The sequence below is a fragment of the Alligator sinensis genome, unplaced genomic scaffold (assembly GCF_000455745.1).
Source record: "Alligator sinensis unplaced genomic scaffold, ASM45574v1 scaffold1086_3, whole genome shotgun sequence".
In the NCBI taxonomy this organism is placed as follows: domain Eukaryota; kingdom Metazoa; phylum Chordata; order Crocodylia; family Alligatoridae; genus Alligator; species Alligator sinensis.
The window spans coordinates 2,825,195-2,845,601 of NW_005841975.1; the positions used below are offsets into that span (position 1 = coordinate 2,825,195).

Here is a 20,407-nt window from a genome sequence, read left to right on the forward strand (position 1 = left end):
TTGAAGGAAGGCATGGAGGTGCTGAGGGGGGTGCAGGGACAGGCCAGCCCCACTGCAGAATGCTGCCAGGAGCACACTGGGATGAGGGGATGGCAGGGGAGGGCCCGCAAGCCCCGCGGTGTGCAGAGGTGGTGCTGAACTTTGGTTACTGCACTGACTCTTCTTGCTGGGTAGGACTGCCCAACAGTGCCCTAGATCACAGACCCAGCTCTGAAGCATGGCCAGATCTCCATCATCACCAGTCGCAAAGCCCCGTTCAATTAACCAGTGCAAGGCTCTGAGCAGACTCACCCAAGCTGAACTGCCATCTCAACGCCAGTCACTGAGCTTATGGCTGGTCCTTGAATACAGCTCAAGCCACAGTAGCCAGGTTCGTGCTGGCTGAATTTAGCCAAGTTGTGATTCATTTAGCTAAACCAACATAACCGTAGACAAGAGCTGAGGCAGCTCTCTCCCAGTGCTAAAAAGAGATGGCCAATACTAGTCTCTCTGCAGCCTGGCTGTTTTCCCACTCATTTCAGGACACACCCCTTGAGGGAGGACACCTTAGGGCACATGTAGACCAAGGGAAGCGTGGTGGGGAGACGCACAAGGAACTTTTCATTAAAAAAAAAAAAAACACCCAAGCATTTCACATCACAAATAAGCACCATGGATTTTACATTTAAATTACGAACTGTATTTCAGTGTCTTTTTTTATTTTTTTTTGTCTAGCGCTCAAGACCAAACTATGGGAGGTTTTATTTCTTTGCCTTGAGATAGGCATCTGAAACAACACGTGCTTCAGAGTCCTATTAAGTAAACCCATCAGAGACAGGAGGGGCAGACCAATGCCAGGTGTTTTATGGATTGTGTTTTTACCCTATAGTAACTATGGAGTGGACACAACACACACATGTACATCACCCTCCACCGGGGGCTTTACCCCCTCAGAGAGGGAGGATTAACTATACATCCGTGTAATCATGGTTATATACAGGTGGTCCTCACACTTATGACATTTAATTCCTGAAAACCATGTCTTAAGTCGAAACGTTGTAACTTGGAACTGATTTCCCCATAGGAACAATGTTATAAATGGGGGACTGGTTCCTGAACGAAGGCCCGATACCCTGTTTTCACCAAAAATAACCCAGAATTTTGTACTCTTATCAATTATTGATGAGTAATATAGCTACATCAATGTATTTCTAGTGTAAATAGCAATCATATTGATTTGGAAGGATTCCTTGAGGTGACTTTGCTGGGCTTTTTGAAGGGCTTTTTGCATGGCAGTTTGGCACTGGGAGGTGGGCGGCTGAGCAAACTTGTTCGCTGGCGTGGTGTCACATCAGATCAAGTGTTGCGAAGTTGAAACCAATGTCAGAAAGTCAAAACAGCGTGTCAATTTATAAACGTTGTAAGTGCTGTTCGTTGTAACTCGAACATCGTAAAGTCGAGGACTGCCTGTATCAGATCCCCGAAATTTCATTCTGAAATGCCTGTTTGCTCAACGCAGACTGGCTCCCCTTCCACTTAGTGGTCAGGCACTGTACTAGCAAGGACTGCAGGCAGCCAGCTGTGGCAAGTTGGCCATGCATCCAGTCCTTACTATGGAATAAAATCCAGAACATTTCCTTTGTAGCAGTCACATCTGCAGCCTGGGAGGGAAGGGATGAAACAGGAGCTCCATGCAGGAATGATTTCACCTTGCCATGCTGATGAGAAGATGAAGTCTTTAGCAACTAATTTATCATAGCGAACAAGCCCCTTCATTAATCAACATTAAAAAAAATAGCCCTAGCCCCAAATCCCTGTCTAGGATAGTTATTTGCTGCACTGTTACTGTGCCACTGACCACATTCTGCTCACTTGGACACAGCTGATGGGAACAGCCACAAACAGAAGGAAGGTCCCATGCAGGGAACTAGAAATGGACACAGCAAGACCCTGGGCCTCCCAGCTTGGGACAAACAGACAGAGACAGCATTTAGCCAAACTTCTTTACTAAAGTAAATATATCTATAAACAATAATTTAAAACCAAAATGGGCTCAAGCATTATGACACCCTACAGGCTGGAACTTGGCCTGCTTTGGCCAAAGAGGCAGGCCTCCATAGAATAAATGGCAAATAAAGACAACATCATGTCTTGCTGCAGCATGGCAGATGCAAGTAAAGAGAACCAAGCCATGGCCCTGGTGAGCTAATTCAAGCTGTGACAGAAGACAGACAGACGCAGCAACACATGGCTGCTGAAAAAGCACACACTTTGACATTTAAAAGCACATCTTAATGCAAAAATCGGTTGAATGAAGAGCTTTGGTCTTGTGACCTGAGAGCATTTATCATCTCAACTTCCCCGCCCTACAATTGTAAGTCAGGAATTGAGCAGGAGCAGGCTGTGCATGGGAAGCACAACAGCCAACTCTTACATCTGTGCATTTCCATCTCAGCCAGTGCACTCCCGATCAGACTTGCTTCAAGCGGGGCTGAACAAGACAACCAAGCCAGGAGGAGCTGTTCTTGGAGACCTCCCTCCCTGCTGCCACTACCCCACAATATTCACCGCATGACTGAATTCTTGGCACTAGCTTCTTGTTGGTAAAACAGGAGGAAAGGACTCGTGGCAGCCAGGAGACTGGGGGCTCAAGTGCGGGAAGCACATCCCAGCTCCAGAAAAATCAACATCTCTTGAAGAATCAGCACTATTTGCAGAAAGCACTTTAGTAGCAGACCAGGTAGCACAAAGCAGTGAACGTGAGGAGCCAGCGGGGAGAGGAACACACCGTGAAGAGAATACTTGGCTGCTGAACACAGCCTCTGATAAAGGGCATGTTGGGTGGTGATGAATTCAGCCATCACACCTGGAGAAGGGAAGCTGCCAGAGAACAGCAGGCTGGGAATACCAGGAGCGACATTCAGATCTCACGCTCCTGCTCCTCGACACTGGGAGAGCACAGGTTTATGCCATCCTTCCTGCTCCATCTGCCAGAGTAAGCGGGGGGGAGAGGCACCTGGTAAGGGAAGCCCAGAATCGTCCATCGTGAACAAGAGTACTCACTGCTTCTCCAAGTAAGAGCAGCAGCTGCTCTTGTTCAGATGCAGCAGAGATGGTCCCCTTACAGCACAAACGAGCAGGAGCAGTGGTGCTGGTTCACTGGGCTCCTCTTTGTAGCAAAGGTTCCAGTGAGGGAAGGGGAGGCAATGTGGGCAGCCCAGCATCAAAGGGCTCGCTCTGACCAAGTTCTGCCATAAAAGTCCACTCCAGGCACAGACCATGCAGTAGCCAGAGCCCCTGTGGAGCAGGGGCAGACAGAAACCCATTTGGAAAGGTCCCCAAGAAGTCCGATCTCAGCCAGCCCATTAGGGCAGCTGCCTTGCACCCCAACACGTGCACATGCAACTTGCTGCTAAAAAAGGTCCCTGCTCGTTTGTGAAACTGGTTCCCAGGCCAGCCTAGCCTGCCTCTGGGAAGGCCCATGTGAGCCAGTCACACACCTACTGACTCCCACCAGCTGTACAGCCAACTTTCCAAATGAAGCAATATCAAGAAAATTACTAAGTGCATCTGATAACCAGACATGTTTTTAACTGGGAATGTCTCTATTCTTGCTCTGGCATAACTGGTGTAGCCTCTAAGACTCCACATCTCCACTAGTGGGATTAAGGTCTAAAGTCAAAATATGAGGTAACCAAATACAAGAGAAACTTGCAAGTATATAGCATCTTCATACACATTTTTATAAGTCTCCCACGCTTAGCAGTAATTCTTGTTGGGGGAGAGTGCCCAGCTAGCTGGCCAGGCTGTTTTCAGATGTTTGAGTATCAGAAGTGGGGTTTGGTCTCCTGAACACAAGTGGATTCACAGCACCTGCCCCCTTCCAAACTCAAGCATGAGCAGATAGCTTGTGGAAATGGGAATCCAGACCTCAGGCTGCATTCAAATTAAGTGACTTGTCCTTGCCAGTCTAACGAGACTGTGCCCCCCACCCCTCCACACTTCAGCCTAGGCCACCATTGTAATGACAACTACTACGGTGTTCTTTAAGGGAGGTCACCCATCCAAGTAAACCTGCAGGGCTGCTGAGAAGTCACCTACAAGAATGCATGTGCTTGCTTAACACTGCTGGCACAAGCAAGCCAGCAGAAGAGACGGGAATAGAACCATATTCAGATGCTCCTCAGTGCCCAGTCACCAACTGCCTTGCCTAGAGGGGACAGGGTTTTTCGAGGGCTCCACACTCCTTGGGACCCAACACAGAAGTGGCCAGATTTTGCAGATGCTCAGCATCCCTGTAGTCTCTATCACACGCTTCGGAAAGCGCAGCCACTGCCATTTGGGAGTGGACATGGATGAAGCACCTTTGAAGACGTGATGCTGGGTACTGGTTTGGGGGGGGGTTGTAGGGGAGAGGAGAGGAAGAGCCTCCAAGCCTTTGTTTAAGCAACTTTTTTATATATTCCAATAGCATTCAGCAGTTGATTTCTCAGGAGCACGTGCAACTGGGCAAGTCACTGAATTTTAGCCACAGCCACACAAAAATCACAGCCTTGCTACTCCTGAAGCAGTGAGAAGGCAGAGAGGGGAAAAGAAGTCAGAGCCACACACAGGGAGGATGGTAACTTTGATGGGCACCAGGGAGGAGAAGAGGCCAAGCAAAATTGGGAACAATCATGGAATTCAAGGCCAAGACGACTGCTGATACCTAAAAATAAGCCACCTGTCCCTTTGAAAACTGCCTCTGATACAGGCTGCCTGCCCTGACCAAAATCCTATTCCAAGAATCAAAGAAACCATGGGGTCAACATCCCAGAGGAAGCAGGTTGAAAAGGAAAGAGCAGGGCTGTGCTCTGCTGAGATCCCAGCAGCAAGTACGTTATTAAATCAACTCGAGCCCAGCCCCGAGACAGTAACTGCATTTACCTATGAGCCATGTCTGAAATCATCTCTGAAGCACGATGATATTGCAGGGTGTCTCCTTCAAAGCAGTGCTTTCCTCTTAGATGCCAAATGCCTTCACCATGAGTTTCTCCCTCCCCCTCACTGGTCTCTACCGTCTCCCCCAGGCTCCCCGCTCTCAGGCAATCTTGGCCAGCCACTTCTCTAAGTCCTCGATGTCAGCGCTGCCTTCATCCCCCTTGCTGCCCCTGGCACTGCACTCGACAAATTCCACCTTCATGGGCAGCTGTGAGAAGTCAAACTCCTTGCCCCTTTTGCCCAGCTGAGCAGCGCCGCCAGAGGTCGAGCCATCCAAGCTGGTAGGAGCAGCTGAGCGGGTCACTCGCAAGGTGTTGCTGTTGTGAGAGAGAAGCACAGAACATTGTAAGCTAGGGCAGGGATGAGGGGTTCACTAGCATTGTGCATCAGTAAACACCAGGATGCAGCTCTGCCAAACCTTCCTAATCCCATCAACACACCTTAGGGAGCAATGCCTTCAGTACACAGCAGGCAGCTGGTCTAGGGAACAGGAAAATCCTAGCAACTCCCTCACTCACTTGCATATAGCTAGGGTTAACTAGGGAAGCCTAGTACCAAGCCATTTTAACCACCTAGTATATTACTCTGACCACAGGACTCTGGCTGGAAGCCTGTGGGGGTGGAGATGAATGCATGAGATAACAGGGCTGTTAAGCTGATACTATCTGGTAAAACTCCAGGCTAGATGACAGAGACCGAAAACCAGTGGCTGCACAGTGAGTGGGTTATGGGCCAGGACCTGATGATTTCTGTTGGTTCCTGGTTGAGAGGTGGCCAAGTTCTCACTGACACTCGAAGAGAGGTCTTCAGTCCCTGACCCATCATTTGAGAGGTGGAAGGTCCACTCCACCTTGGCATGGAGGAAAAGCAAGGTCAGGGAGCTGATGATATTTGCTCTGCAGGATGGCAAGTGGGTGATGCCCATTACACTTTGGCCCTTATTACACCCCTTCACAAGTCATTTCCTTTAAAACTTGGTCACAACGACAGGGAAAGCAGCACATCACTGAGACTGCCAAGTGATCCCTTAGGGCCCGTGCTGGGACAGTTCAGACAGTGCAGTGTCCTGTCCTCACAGGGCACAGTCTGGCGAGGGAATCATCCAACTATCTGCACCCTGAAAGTAGGCCACAGCAGACGTGCTCACAGCACAGCCCTGTCAGTTTGTAAGAAATTTGAAAATCCTGCTAAATACCTTGTCACACAAGGACATGGAAAGGGAAAGGAAAGGGCATCCTGGAAATGAGGCAGCAGCACTCTGGCAACCTGGGTGAACAAAGCCTAGTTTGTGTTCACATAGATTCACAGCCATTGTCCTCAGAGCTGATGCTCCCAATCTCGAATAAGTTTGTCCGTGCACATGTCTGTGTGAAAAGGGGGCAGGGAAGAGTACAAGTCAGCAGGCCAGATGCGATGTGTGCCTCACAGGGGATGGGGGGGGGAGTAAAGGTGCTTAAACAGGTTTTGCTCCAAAATAAGTGATCCTCCTAACAGTTATTTAGCAAAGCTCTGAGCAAAGTTTGGCTAACATCCACATAACTTGGATGCCAAGCACAAGTAATTACACAAAGGAAGATGCATTGCTTTAATCATTCATTACTGACCAGGCTGGTAAGGTGACCTATGCCCAAGTGTGTACCCTTATACAGCGCATTCCTCTTTACAGAAAGGAAAATAACACTGTGTTGGTGTAAGGCACTGACCTGACTGCATCTGTCTGAGGTATAGGCTGTACTGCTTTAACTATGCATACACACGTGTATAAAGCAGGCCTAAATTAGCTTGACAACAGGAACCAGGTGACTATCGGGTCCCTCGGCTTGCAAACAGTCCAAGTGGGACAACATACACCACATGCATAAGATGCAACTTAGCTGTTTTTATCATAAGCCCCTCTGAGCCTCTACTGGGGAGGGTAGCATATAACAAATGAAATGAAATGAAGTGTGTGTCCTATAAATTTGGGAAGTTCCCAGAGTCACCACATGAAACCTGCTCTCTGGATCAACAAGAAGCACAGACTGCATTTTTAGCACAGCAGCCTCAAGGGCATTGCTTTGAAGTCTATGCATCCTTTCACTGTTCTGGGCTTGAAAATAAACTCCCACGACAACCCCCAGAAAGGATTACAGGTGAAATAACATCACTTGTCCAGGTTCCAACTGCAGGTTCCACAATTCTTGAAATTAAACTCACTCTCTTCTGAGAAAATAAAACAAACTTGCCATGCAGTCAAGAATTTCTGGCTACGCCACTCCTCAGTCTTGCAGCACTGAATATTGGAAGTCCTTCCACAACAGCTGAGAGAAAGCTTAACCTGCTGTTATAACGATCCCACTGAATGCCAAGTTTGATTGTGGATGACATTTGGAAGCCCAAAAGCCTCAGATTCAAAGGAAGCTGCTGAATTTTAAAAACATTTCTCATATCCATTGGGATTCTCCTACAGCAGAAGGTGAGAGAACAATACTGAACTAAGAGGCCTGACATGCTTTCCCATTGACGTGGCCCTGGGTAAAATGATAGGGAAGAATGGGGGTTAATAATTTATTTGCCCATAGAGTTAAGCTTCGATGCAGTGTCTGCTTTTCATGAAGGTTCACACTATTTCTCTTCCTCCTGCCCCCAACCAGCGTGAGAAAACTACAAGTCTCACATATATTCCCAAAGAAGAATCACACTTCACTACACAGAAATCTTCCCCCCACCCTGCAATAATTCAGCAGCCTTGGCAAAACCCCAAATACCTGCTGGCTTGGGATGGCTTAAAGGGCCCATCACAATCCTACTTCTAGAATGCAGTGACAGACAGACAATTTATGATGGAGTCTCCCCAAATCTCTTGTCCGGTACAGCCTTCTGCAGCTCCAGTGCATTTCCCCATCCTCTTTTCATAAGCAGCTATATTGCTTTAAACAGCCCTGCTGCCTTTTCAATGTAATAGAAATCTTGTTATCCATCAATGCAATTAACCTGCCAAGAGCACAGCCTGATGCTAACTAAGCAGATTACCAAAGGATAATTAGGGTGGTGGAATTACCCCAGCCCTTATTCAGACAGTGGATTAGCAGATTCAGCCATTCTGAGGTCTGATCGTTCTGCAGTAAAAATATGCTAATCTGATGCAAATAAGGAACCTGGTGAGTTCTGCAGATGGGCTGGATTTAATTTGGCTCTGGAAAAAGTAAAGCACAAACTCATATTAAAAGATGGAGGGAAGGGAAGGGAAGGGAAGGGGAGAGGGAGAGGGAGAGAAAGAAAGGAAGATGACAGAAGAGCAGGGCAGTACTCAGCCACAAATGTGTACCACTGACAGAATTTAACAGGCCTGAGCTCAATTCCTGACTCACCTTAGTCTGCCAGAATGAGCCTGGGCCGTTTACTTGTTCTCCCTGTGCCTCCATAAGAGATACCGCCCTTCCTTTCTCCTACCTTCTGCCTACATCTTAGTTACTCAGATGACAAGCTCTTTACTACGCCCTTGCTAGGTATACAACAGCCAGCAGGATGGGGATCCAACTTCATCTGGGGAATCCCTAAGTGTCACCACGAGATAGATTATAATAAATCCAGAAAGAAAACAGCTGGTGGCTCAGATTTCCCCATCAAGGCAAACAACAGAGATGAAAGGCAGGTCAAGAAAGAACTCTGCTTGGCACTGACACAGCACTCTCACCCACAGATCTCAAAGTGCCTCACACTTCTTGGGGAGCAAAGACCTTCCCAAGTCCACAGAGTGAGCCAGTGGTGCTCATCATAGAAGAACTGCCTCCTGGCCTCAGCCTCAATTTGTGGGAAGAGGTCCCTGCTAATTTCCTAAGTGAGGCAGAAACCAAAATGAACAACCCCAGGAACAGCCCCTCAGAACAACCAGCATGGTCTAGGAAATTAATTCAGAGCAATTAGGATGCAGAGTGCCACCTGGAAAGGATAAGCTGGACACAGTGTGGGAACAGGCCCTAGACAGGAGCATCACTGGAGGTGGGTGATGGGCACTACACCTAAGTGCTGGGCACAAGGACAGGGGCCACCGCCATCACTGGCCCGGCTACTGTCGCTGCACTACAGTGGGGCGCAGGGAAGAAGTCTTGTCCCATGACTGCAGGGACTGAACCTGTACTGGAAGAGCATCTTGCTCGACTGGAGAAGTCTAAAAGCTGAGCCAGAGCATCTAGATCTGTGCTAGATTTAGTAGATGCCTGAGGGGAAAAAGCTTGCTGTGTGCCGGGGTGGATGGAGGGACCCATCCCTCCACCCACCCACATGTGCACATTCATGGAAGCAGCAAAGACAAAATTCCTGAAAGGGAAAGAAGGGAAGTCCACTCTCCTCCCCCCGCCCCACACACATGCTCTTCACACAGGTGCTGCATGAGGGATCCTTTCTATCCAAATGACCATCGGCCTCAGCAACATCTGATCACGTTCACATGCAGGGTAAACACTACTCCTCTCCCTTCAAAATTGCACTGCATCATTCCAGTTCCCCAGTCTGTACTGGGGCGGGAGGAAACTCCTCCCAGTCAGCCTCTGAGGTCACTGCCCCTCCCAGCTCCACATCTATCTGCAGCAGGGGAAGGGCAGCAACAGCTTCTACTAGGTCCAACTGGAGTTAATTAAAAACAGCAGAGGTCACAAAAGGAAGAACTCCAGCAAAACAGAAGCCTCACAACTCATCTGCTTCCCAAATCTTGAGAAAGAAACCAGAGCTAGACCTGGGAGAGTCAAGACAGATGGGCACCAGTACCAGGTTACCCAATGCAAAGAGCATACTGTCCTTTGGCTCCTGGATGCAGCAGGCTGGGGGCTGTGCAGGCATTCCATTTTCTTCTATCACCCCTACAAATCCTCACTCCTTTTAATGCGTGAACAAAGCCTCTATACCTCCTCTCTGCCAACCCGAAACACTGGCTGCTCGCAGGCTGGAACCCAACTAGGCTGAGGAGAGGGCCCTCCAGAGACGGCTGCTTTACAGATGAGGGACCAGATGCTGCAAGCTCTCCAACCACACCTGGATACTGCTCTGGAGTGCTAAGGGATCAGCAGACCAGCAAGCCAATGACCGAGACATTAAAATAATATGGCCTCCTCAAGGTGGACACATTAGCCAGCAGGCAGCACACAGAAACCCAGCCCCCTATGGCATCAATAACTAGCAAATGCCTCATCTGAAAACCAAGGGAAACAACTATGCTGGCTCCCCCCGGAGTCTTAGCTGCTTCTCTCTACAAGGGAGAGGCATAAAGCTAGGCTGGAAGAGATACTATTTAAATATCACTGCTGCTCTCTACTGGGCAGAAGGGGGAAGAGTCCCAAAAGAGGTGATTAGTGAGAGGCTGCTTGGCTTGGTGACTGCTTGTGAAGTTTGAAAGGTGCTGCTCCTGTTCTCCTAATTCCCAAGTTGTCTCAGGGCTAAGTTGGACCCAAGAGTCTTCGACAGTGCCCTACATGAGGAACCGTGGCATGAGAAACAACAGTATAGGACCTGCTGGGGAAGAGCCATCCTAAATTGCTGTAACTACAGGGTACTTTTTCATGCTGCGAGTGCAGAGTAAATTGTACAGCAACAAACGGCTTAATAATCTCATCTGGACAGATTCCATCCACCTATGGTGATGGGATGCACCTAACAACAGGCTCAGGTTTTAACTCTGCTAAGAATCAGCTTCTAGTTGGACTTTCCCACAATGAACTGAGGTGATTTAAAAATCATGGTATCCCCACCTCAGCTGAGTCGAACTGTAACATGTCCCCTCTCCTCTTAAAAAAGGGAGACACTTAAAATATCGAATGTGATCTTATAATTAGCAGGAGTTATCTCCAAATGAAGTAGGGCAGCCTGGGCAGTGGGCTGTATGTGCCTATGCATGTGGACCAAGGGAACGGGACCTTACAACTGCTCCCATGCCTGCAATGTTATGTGGTTTAGAAACAGCTAAATGGAACAAGGTCCCTTCTTTCCCTCCCCTAGGGATTAAGATCCTCTGAGCCCCAAAACTGTTTCCAACAGAGTTTGCATTTAGGAATCTCCTCCAGCTAGCAGTGATAAGCAGTGCTAGGTCTCTCAGCCTATATTTCAGAGCAGGGGTGGGCAATTATTTGGGCTGGTGGGCCACTTAATGAGTTTTAGTGACTTGTTGAGGGCCATACCTCTCTCTCCCCTCCTTTCTCCATCCTTTCCTCTAGGGGTTATGACTCGCACTGAAGCCTGAACCTGCCTGCAGTTATAGCATGCTTGCCCCCACCACCATCCTGAGCCCAGAGCCCCAACCTGGAAGCTGGGTGCATTTGGGCAGCTGTGGACACAGCCAGCAGCTACCAGGTTGGGGCTCAGGAGGACAGGGGAAGATGACACGTGCTACAGCTGCAGGTGGGTTCATGCTTCTGTGCTGATGGCAGCCCAGCCCAGAGAGAGAGCAACCAGCATGCCAGCAGCCCCGGCTGACTGGCACCATGTGGCTACCATTGCCAGAGGCACCTCCTGCCTGTGGGCTTGATCCATTCACTTGGCAGGTACCTACCCGCAGGCCAGATCTAGTCAGCTGGCAAGCCAAATCTGGCCTGTGGGACATATTTTTCCCACCCCTGTTTTACAGGCTTATAATGCACTGTTCACTTCCTCACTATTTGAATGTGGGATCTTTGGTCGACAGGAAAGGAAACTGCTAGGAGTAAAAGAGCTGCACATCATTATTCAGCAGAACCAGCCCAAACTTACAGCTCCTTCTCCAGCTGCAACTGAATAAGCTTGGCTGATTTGGCCATTGTGATGTCTAGAAAGAAAGAAAAAAACTGTTTTAAAAACAACATTTAGATGCTAGCCTGTTTTCTTTTAAAGGCAGGGAAAAGCTGACTAGACATGGGTATGAAGGTCCCATGACAGGACAATGTAGCTGCCATATCACTGGCCCCCAGAGAGAGAAGCTGCACGTGGGCTCTGAGGCAGCCACCATCTCTGCCGTATTCTGATGAGGCATAGATTGTGAAACAGAAGTGTTTTCTTGAACTCAGTGGGAAGCCAAACACCACAGTCTGGATGTGTCTTGGATTTAACTCCTATTGATTTCATGCTGCTCCCAAGACTTCAGCAGATAGCAGACTCTCTGCTTCACTGGAAACAAGTGCTTTGTGATCAGTCACTTAAAATGGAGGACTGGGCTTGAGCTTCCTACTTCTCTCAATAGCCCCCACAATAACTGACCCAATTATACCCAGCACCAAGTGGTGCAGTTAGGAATTGATCACGTGACTTTAGCCAGACGTTTCTGCTGCAGCCTTCAGGAGCAAACACAACCAATGCTGACATTTAAGCTGCTGCCTGGCTGCAGAGTTGATGCTCCTGGTGCAGAGAGGCAACTCCGGCTGCTCACAGAACCACCGCTTGCAAATTCAGAAAGGCAGCTCCGCACGGGTTCTCACTCCACTCATGTTCGGAGCATGGTCTTCCTTACATAGCAGTCTCGCAGTACAGCTGCCTCTGTGCAATCCTCTGCAACTGCAGTCATTTGAGGCACCTGAGCTAGCAGTCCGTCCTCCTAACTTTGCAACGGGGGTGATGGCAGCATCATTCCCATGTGGTCTTTGCTATTGGATTATACTCCTGCCTTCATGTGCTGGAGTCTAGACTCCTAACAAACATGGCAGGATACGCTTGCTTTGCCTCTCGTAGAGCAAAGGGAATGGGAAGGTACCATCATATGGACTTGGTGTGTCCTGGCTGGCCAAGGGAAAAGATACCAGAACACATCAAGTTCTGAGAGGAAACCCCAGAAAGACTTGGCCCTCTTGGCCCCCCTCCCATAGGGCAGCAGCCATTGAATCAACCCACAGTACCTTGCTTGTTGCAGGCTATTAGCAGCGGGGGAGCATTTTTTAATACCATGCCATCCACAAGGACCTGATACAGGAACTCTGCCACATCCTTCACCTCCCGCTGGAACATGACACTGTCCACGACAAACACAATCGCTCTGCCAAAATAGAAGCCAACAGGTCACAGAAGCTGAAGTGACAAAGCAACAAAGCCATTCAGCCAGCAAACTTGCACAGCATCAGGACTGCAGACTACAAAGCCCAGTCACAAACATCTCATTTCTGAAGAATCTTTTCTGGGTGGGCATCCCATAATCATGACCATGTTTGGGTGGAATTTGGAGTACTCATTACAGAGGAAAGTATCAAGCACAGACCAAGGCTTCACACAAAATTTTACCTATTTGTTCTACTCCGGGCCCATGGCACCAACTTTGCTACCACACTGTATTTAAAGACTAAAGCATGCCCTTCCCAGTACACTAAATGGTCTCTCTCCAAGAAGGCTCAAAAGGCCAGGATTGAGAGAGACGGACCCCCGGTAAGTTTACTTCCAAGAACCCTCTAAAACTATCACTTCTCATCATTCTCCATATTCAAACCCAGGCCCCTTCCAAGCAGACAGTGTTCACTATTCCAGTAGGCACAAAGATAAGATTCTCAAATTCACTTTCACTTCTGATCCAAGCTGCATTCAAACCCAGGACTCAGAGAGAAAGCTAATCAACCTCAAACCATGTTGATCAAACAGGCTTCCAACCCTGGGCACAGATCTGGGAGCCATGCTATGGCCACAACATGAAAGACACTACCACCAAAGAATGGCCACCGTTCTTGCACTTAAATGTGGTTTGGGACTTTGCCAAATCACAACAGAACCAGGGCCTCTGTTGCTAAAGGATCCTCTGACATGACCACATCCCCTCCTCCAACTCAGAGGGGTCAAAGGAGGAAAATCCTCCTTGAACTTATGACCACCTTGTGTCCCTGGTGTCTCAAGTTTTTGGTATCTTAGTCCCTGCAGAGTCCACTGGGCAGTCTCAGAAGTCAGAGCTGCAGCAATCAAACACTGCTTCTCATATAAACAAGACCTGGAAAATGCTTAAGTCATAAAATAAGTATAATCTCCCTCTGCAACGGTCTTTGATTGGGAAAGTCCAAAACACCCTAGAGAACAAGAAACCTTTAGCCAAAAAGACAAAACATTACACAAATATGAGGATTACCAGAGGAACTAGAGAAGGGAAGTGTCCCTTTTTATGCCCACCTCTGTGCCATTTCCAGTATGAGGCACAAACTTGCCATAATAAAAAAAGAATAGAGACCTCAATAACAATTTACTTGAGGTTGTGCACAACCCACGGAACTACTACTTTGTCTTAAATAAATAAAGAAGTATCTTCACAAAGGGCTACTCCTAGTTACTGCTGCGACAGGAGCTTGGGGGTGGGGAAGGGGGAATTGCAGGATGCATGGCTTTAGGAAGCCTGAGATCTTTTTATTGACAGAAACTTTTAGGCTGACGATTACCACCGTCACATTTTGCCCCTTAAAAAGACTGCAGGAAGTCAGCAGGCTGAGATGGCAGACCAGCAGAATTCCTGGCCCAACAGGTTTGCAACCAGCAAATGACAGAACAGAAGAAAGAGGGTTTAATGTAGCAGCATTTCAATCCTGTCCAGACCTGGCCAAAAACAGAAGGAGGTCTCAGGGACTTCCGATTTCTTAAATGACTCCCAGAGAAATAAAAGTTGATGTCAAACATCCAAAAGCCTCCATCCAAGCACGGCTCCGCTTCCTGCTGTCCCCTGGTAGAAGTCATCTGCACTAAAAGTCCTCTCTTTATGCAGCAAATATTAGGAGTGCAATTTTGGGTCAACCCTACCTGCCCGCATACATTCTGTCTAAAGGTGGAGCTTTGCAGATAGGGTGTCTAACACCATGCTACTGTAAGGTACCTGAATAGGAGACCTCCAAGGAAAATCTAGGCACAGCACAGCAGCGCTGATGAATCACTATTGGCAGCAACATGCCACTCAAAGGCAGCACTGAACGCCTACCTCTGCAGTGCTGATACTTGATGCCATTCTGATGGAGGCCAGAGGATGCTTATTAGATATGGTGCAAAGCTACTGCTGCCACAGGCTGCTGAGGTTGGGATGGGATGATGTGATGAGCTCCATCAGGATCTCTGCTGCAGCTCCTTGGTGCTAGCTGGAGCACAGCACATGTTTGATGTCCACCTGCAATTTATTATACCCCAACACCTGCCTCTACTGTCCCCTAACTCCCTTCAGAAATACACAGGCCAGTTCCATCAGCCTTTCCTACTGCTGTGTATGCCCCCCGTCACATTCAACTGACATGGCACAGCCAGTAAGGGTGAGGAGGAGACAGGACACTGGGTCTTGTCCACATGATGCATGGTACAAGAAAAAAGCTCTAAGGAGGCCAGAGATTTGTTGGAAGTCAGCCCCAGCTCACTCCCTCCCCTGCAGCATATCAATGGGACAGGCTCTGCTTACAGCTTGAAGCATCCATCTCCATTCTTCCACTACTTACCGGGCTGCGGCCTTGAACTTCTCCAAGAACTGAAGCCGCAGACTCTCATGGCCTGGGAGGTCAATCAAAGTCATGCTAGTGCCCTGCAAAAGGACCACAGGGTGCAACAATTTCATCAGTAGTTATTCTAGAAACATGCAAAACCACACACAGCTGGGTAGTGAGCTATGTAACAAGGCAAGCCCCACAATACATTCAACAGCCCTGTGGAGGCCTAGAGCAAGTGGGACAGCTTTCAAATTCCCCAACTCCTCTTGGCAAGGCTTTGTTTCCTGCATATACCCTAAATTTACTATTCATTTGCTGGTGATAGGCAGGCACACAGTTCCTATATCTCTAAGTGTGACAGCAACTAATGGCACAATCATAACAGCTTCTTTCCAACTCTTTCAACACAGTTTGCAGATCTTTCCCTGTGCAGAAGTGCTGGTGTGTTTCATGTCACTGGAACTTGTGACAGAGGCAAAAACACTGAAAACATGTTTGAATCTCACACTGGAATTTCACATCCTTCCCGGCCAACTTGGAAGACATGCATCAAGTCATGCAACCAGGTACTTGAGAACACCAATGTGCTACAGCAAACCAGGTGCAATGGCAGCCCTTAACAGAATAAAGACAATCTTGTAAAATGTTACCTCCATTTTGGGACAACCAATGTGTTTTATTTTTAGCTACCCTCTCACTCCACCAATGGTGGGATCTCACGCCTCAGGGGCAAGCATCTAAATGGCCTAGTTATAAAGTAGTGTAAAAGCAGCCATGCAGAAGACAAAAAAAACCCCAGAAGCTGAGGGGAGGCTGCAAATGTATCCCAGTTGTAGTGGCCAGTGTGCCATTCTACAACCTTCCAGACACGAGAGCTGAGTGAGAGGCTCCCCAGGAAGCATGGTCTCTCTACTAACCCATGATAACTTGATAAAGAGTAGGAACTTTGGGGTGCCGCAAGCAACAGCAGCACAACCTGGTAACTAAGGAGCCAAAGCCTAGGGATCTCGGTGCTCTGAGTGCATGGCCACTGCCAGGGGAGGGCACCTAACAGAGATGGATGACTTCCCATCATCTTGAAATAGTTACTGCCTTCATGGCAGCTGATGTGTGCATTGCTAGGAAGAGGGTTTGTAGCAGCCAGTTCTCTTAAGAGTGATGGAGCAGTTTTTTCTTGGATAATGACAAGCTCACAACAGAGGCACAAGGCAGGAGAGAGAGATCAAATCCAGTCCAACAGGAATCCTGTAGCCTGAATGCCCATTGTACAAAGAGAGGAAGGGGAGAATTGTTCTAGTCAGGGAGGGCCAGACTCTGCCCTGGATCGGCTGGCTCGGCAAAAGTAGGACCTGCAGGGAAAGCACCTGTGAGCTGCTGTCTGTATGTACAATATCTGCTTGAACTGTACAGAGTTGAGATTACGGAAAAAACTGGCTCACCTGGATAATAAGCTATTGTCTCAGCATTCACTGCTTTAAATAGAGATGAGGATGATGGACCGGATGATGGAGAAAAAGAAAGAAGAAACCCTGGGCAGGGAGGTGTTTTCAAACACAGATTTCTAAGTGTCCAAATGAGCTGAGTACAGATTTCTAGCAACTGCACACACCTACTCTTCCCTCCAGCAACAGGAACCCAAAAGGCATGAGCGCTGCATTACATTGGCTCGCTGCTCAGAGACTATTAGGCACGAAGTCTAAGCACGTTCAGTGTAATCAGGCATGAATTAAAACACTGATTTATGCCTATCCACGTCTCATTGCTACTACAAAACGTTGGTATAGACTATTAATATTAAAAGAATGTTTGGGAGAGGGAAGATATACTCCAAACCTTAATTATGCAGGTCCTTGAACAATCCTCTCCTAGATCTTTCCACATGATTTAATAATTCCCCAGCCAGAAATTATGTGAGGAAATGTGTGCCCTATGCCTTCTCACAGCATGTGTCGCATCTGAATAGGGACTATCTTATGGATGCTATCCTTCCCATAGGTCATTACTTGGGCTGCCTCTCACACAGGTAGTGCTTGCGTAACATTCTCCTTGCATTTTCTTCCAGTTGCTTACTTGGACCAATATGTATCAATGCACTTTTTGCTGGAAATGTGCAATTTCATGGATGGAAATGTGAAGCAACCAGCATCATGTGGCCAATTAGCTCTCCACAGGCTACCAGCACCTGCTGTGAGGACTGCCAGTGATCCAAAGCTCTCCATTTGCAACTTCTGGGCCAAGGGTTCAAGGAGGGCACCCAATGTTAACATTTCTGGGAAACAACTCTGTAAGACAATGGCATTTAAAAACAAAGCCCAACCAACTGGAAAAGGGCAAATCTAGTACCCATCTTTAATAAAGGTAAGGAGAATGATCCAGGGAACTACAGACAGGTCAGCATCACCTCAGTCCCTGGAAAACTCATGGAGCAGATCCTCAAAGAATCCATTTCTAAGTACTTGGAGAAAGTAATTAGGAAGAGTCAACATGGATTCACAAGGGCAAGTGATGCCTGACCAACCTGATTGTCTTCTATGATGAGAAGACTGGCTCTGTGGGTGCAGGAGATATGATATACCTTGACTTTGGCAAGTCGTTTGATATGGCCTCCCACAACATTCTCACAGGCAAGCTAAGGAAGTATGGAGTGGATGAACGGACTGTAAGGCAGAAAGAAAACTGGCTAGATCATTGGGCTCAAAGGGTAGTAGCCAACAGCTCAGTGTCTAGTTGGCAGCCAATCTCAAGTGGAGTGCCCCAGGGATCAGTCCTGGGATCAGTTTTGTTCAATATCTTCATCAGTGGAGTACATCCTCAGCAAGTTTGCAGATGACACCAAGCTGGGGGGAGTAGTAGATGCACTGGAGGGTAGGGCTAGGATTCAGCGAGACCTTGACAAATTGAAGGACTGGGCCAAAAGAAATCTCATGAGGCTCAACAATGACTAGTGCAAAGTCCTGCACTTAAAACAGAACAATCCCGTTCATAGAAGATACAGGCTTGGGACCAACTGGCTAAGCAGCAGCTCTGCAGAGAAGGACCTGGGGGTTACAGTACACAAGAAGCTAAATATGAGCCAACAGTGTGCCCTTGTTGGAAGTGATTATTTTCCTCTATTCAGCACTGCTGAAGCCACATCTGGAGTAATGTGTTCAGTTTTGGGCCACCCATTACAAATAGGATGTGGAAAAATTGGAGAGTCCAGTGGAGGATAATAAAAATGGTTTGCGAGGAGACATGACTTCTGAAAGAGGCTGAGGGAACTGGACTTATTTAATATGGAGAAGAGAAAATTAAGAGGAGATTCAATAGCAGCCTTCAATTATCTGGCAGATGACAGAACAAGAAGCAATTATCTCAAGTTGTAGCATGGGAAGTTTAGGCCAGCAGCCTCCTCAAAAAGACTGAAGCAAATCCTTCACTTCTCTGTAAAAATAAAATCTGACGAGCCAAAAAAAAAAAAAAAAAAAAAAAAGAAGAAAAAAAAAAAGATATGTATACAAGCAGGAAAACCCACTTTAGTTTCTGATGTTTCCCTCTTTGCTGCTCTGAAATCTGTCTGATGTGTCCCAGCTTTTCTAGCCTAGGCTGCAACCAAGCGAGGGAAATTTCAGGCAGTCTCCTGTTATCTTTGGCAAAGGAGGAGGCAAGAATGTATCAATTCAGGCTTACAGTGGGAAGTTAGCCTCAGCCTGTGCAGAGCCTATTGCCTCCACCTAAAAGCCTGGCCAGAGTTAAGAGTATCAATTCTCAAACAAGTGTGCCCTACCCTAAGAGTCAGCTACAACACTACAGAACATCTGAACTGGTTTCCACTTACCTTGTCATTGCTGACTTTGTATATGGCAGAGCTATCTGTTATGGAGGTTTGGGTGTTTCGGTATTTGCCTGTTAACAACTAATAAGAATAGAAACAAAGCAAAAATGTAAAAACAAACATTACCAGACTGTACAGAAAACATTAGAACTCAGGGGAAAGGCAGAACTCTCTCTTTTAGGGCAGATTATTTCAGTCTAGAAACCGGTACACTGTATGTCTATCAAGCTCTTCTATCCTTCTCAAAAGGAGAGCTGGAATGCAGAGCCTCAATCAAAGCCACCATTAAAACACAGAATCACACGCTCATAGGAAATGCCACTGCAATACTGTTGGCCAAATTGTGATCCACCTGCCCATCCTCCATCTCCTTCACTTAAAAGTTCTGCAGAACTATAGCTAGGTCTGTAAGTTAGGTGGGTTAACAACAATCCATTGCTCCACAGCCTTGGCAATATCTGCTGTGGACAAATCCCTTGCAGAAAATAGTGCTCTTCTCAACACAGCCCAGTGAGCAAACTCACTGGAAACACAACAGGGACACTAGGACTAGTCAAAAAACTCAAACCCCTCTAGCTAGAACTGGTTTGATTGGCACTATGCAGTTTCTAATACATCAGCCCACTTTCTCTTGTCACTGGAGAAGCAGTAAAACAACAGGTGAGGCCATAAAAAACAGCACAACTTATGAACTTTAAAAAATGGAGAATAAAACACAAGCCCCAAACCTGACCCTTGTTATAATTAGTCCTGTTGAAAAAGCACAATCAATTGTAATAATCTATGTAAAACAAATACTCATATAAATAACAAGTTATAATTTCAAGCGCTTTTCAAAACTAAAACTAAATATCAATGCATCAATGGGGAATTTTTTTTTAATCTTCTTATCTCTAGAAGGGAACAAAAGGGAATAAAAGCAAATATTTGCAAGTCTTCGAGAGTTCTCTCCTCAGAAACAAATGCAGCCAAGATGACAAAACAATGACTGGTGAGGAAGCCATTCAGCTTTCTGTCCTGCCAGCCAGTCCCTTTGGGATTGCTCATACTGCCTGCCTGCCTGGTGCACCTAGGAGCTCTGCTGAGGAGCCCGCCCAGCCAATCCCCTACCCCGAGCACCCCAAATACTAGAAGTGAGGCCCCATACCACAGAGTGATGCTGAGCACACAGCAAAAGGCACAACCAACACAGGGCTTGTCTCCCTGGGACAGGTCTCACCAAGGACAGGGTCAAGCACATCCTGTTCACATGCCTCCCCAAGCCTGCAGGAAT

At 47.5% G+C, this 20,407-nt stretch overlaps 1 protein-coding gene across 1 annotated transcript in view; it reads right to left on the reverse strand.

The window, feature by feature from the left end:
* Positions 1–1,968: 1,968 nt before the first annotated feature.
* The window catches only part of SRPRB (SRP receptor subunit beta), a 20,059-nt gene continuing 1,620 nt past the window's right edge, over positions 1,969–20,407 (reverse strand). Inside the window, exons 4-8 of the mRNA XM_006021040.2 lie at positions 19,138–19,215; positions 15,333–15,415; positions 12,792–12,928; positions 11,677–11,731; positions 1,969–5,276 (exon numbers count right to left, since the gene is read on the reverse strand). Coding sequence (XP_006021102.1) covers positions 5,060–5,276; positions 11,677–11,731; positions 12,792–12,928; positions 15,333–15,415; positions 19,138–19,215 — 570 coding nt within the window. The 3' untranslated portion in view covers positions 1,969–5,059. The remainder of the gene's footprint in view (positions 5,277–11,676; positions 11,732–12,791; positions 12,929–15,332; positions 15,416–19,137; positions 19,216–20,407) is intronic.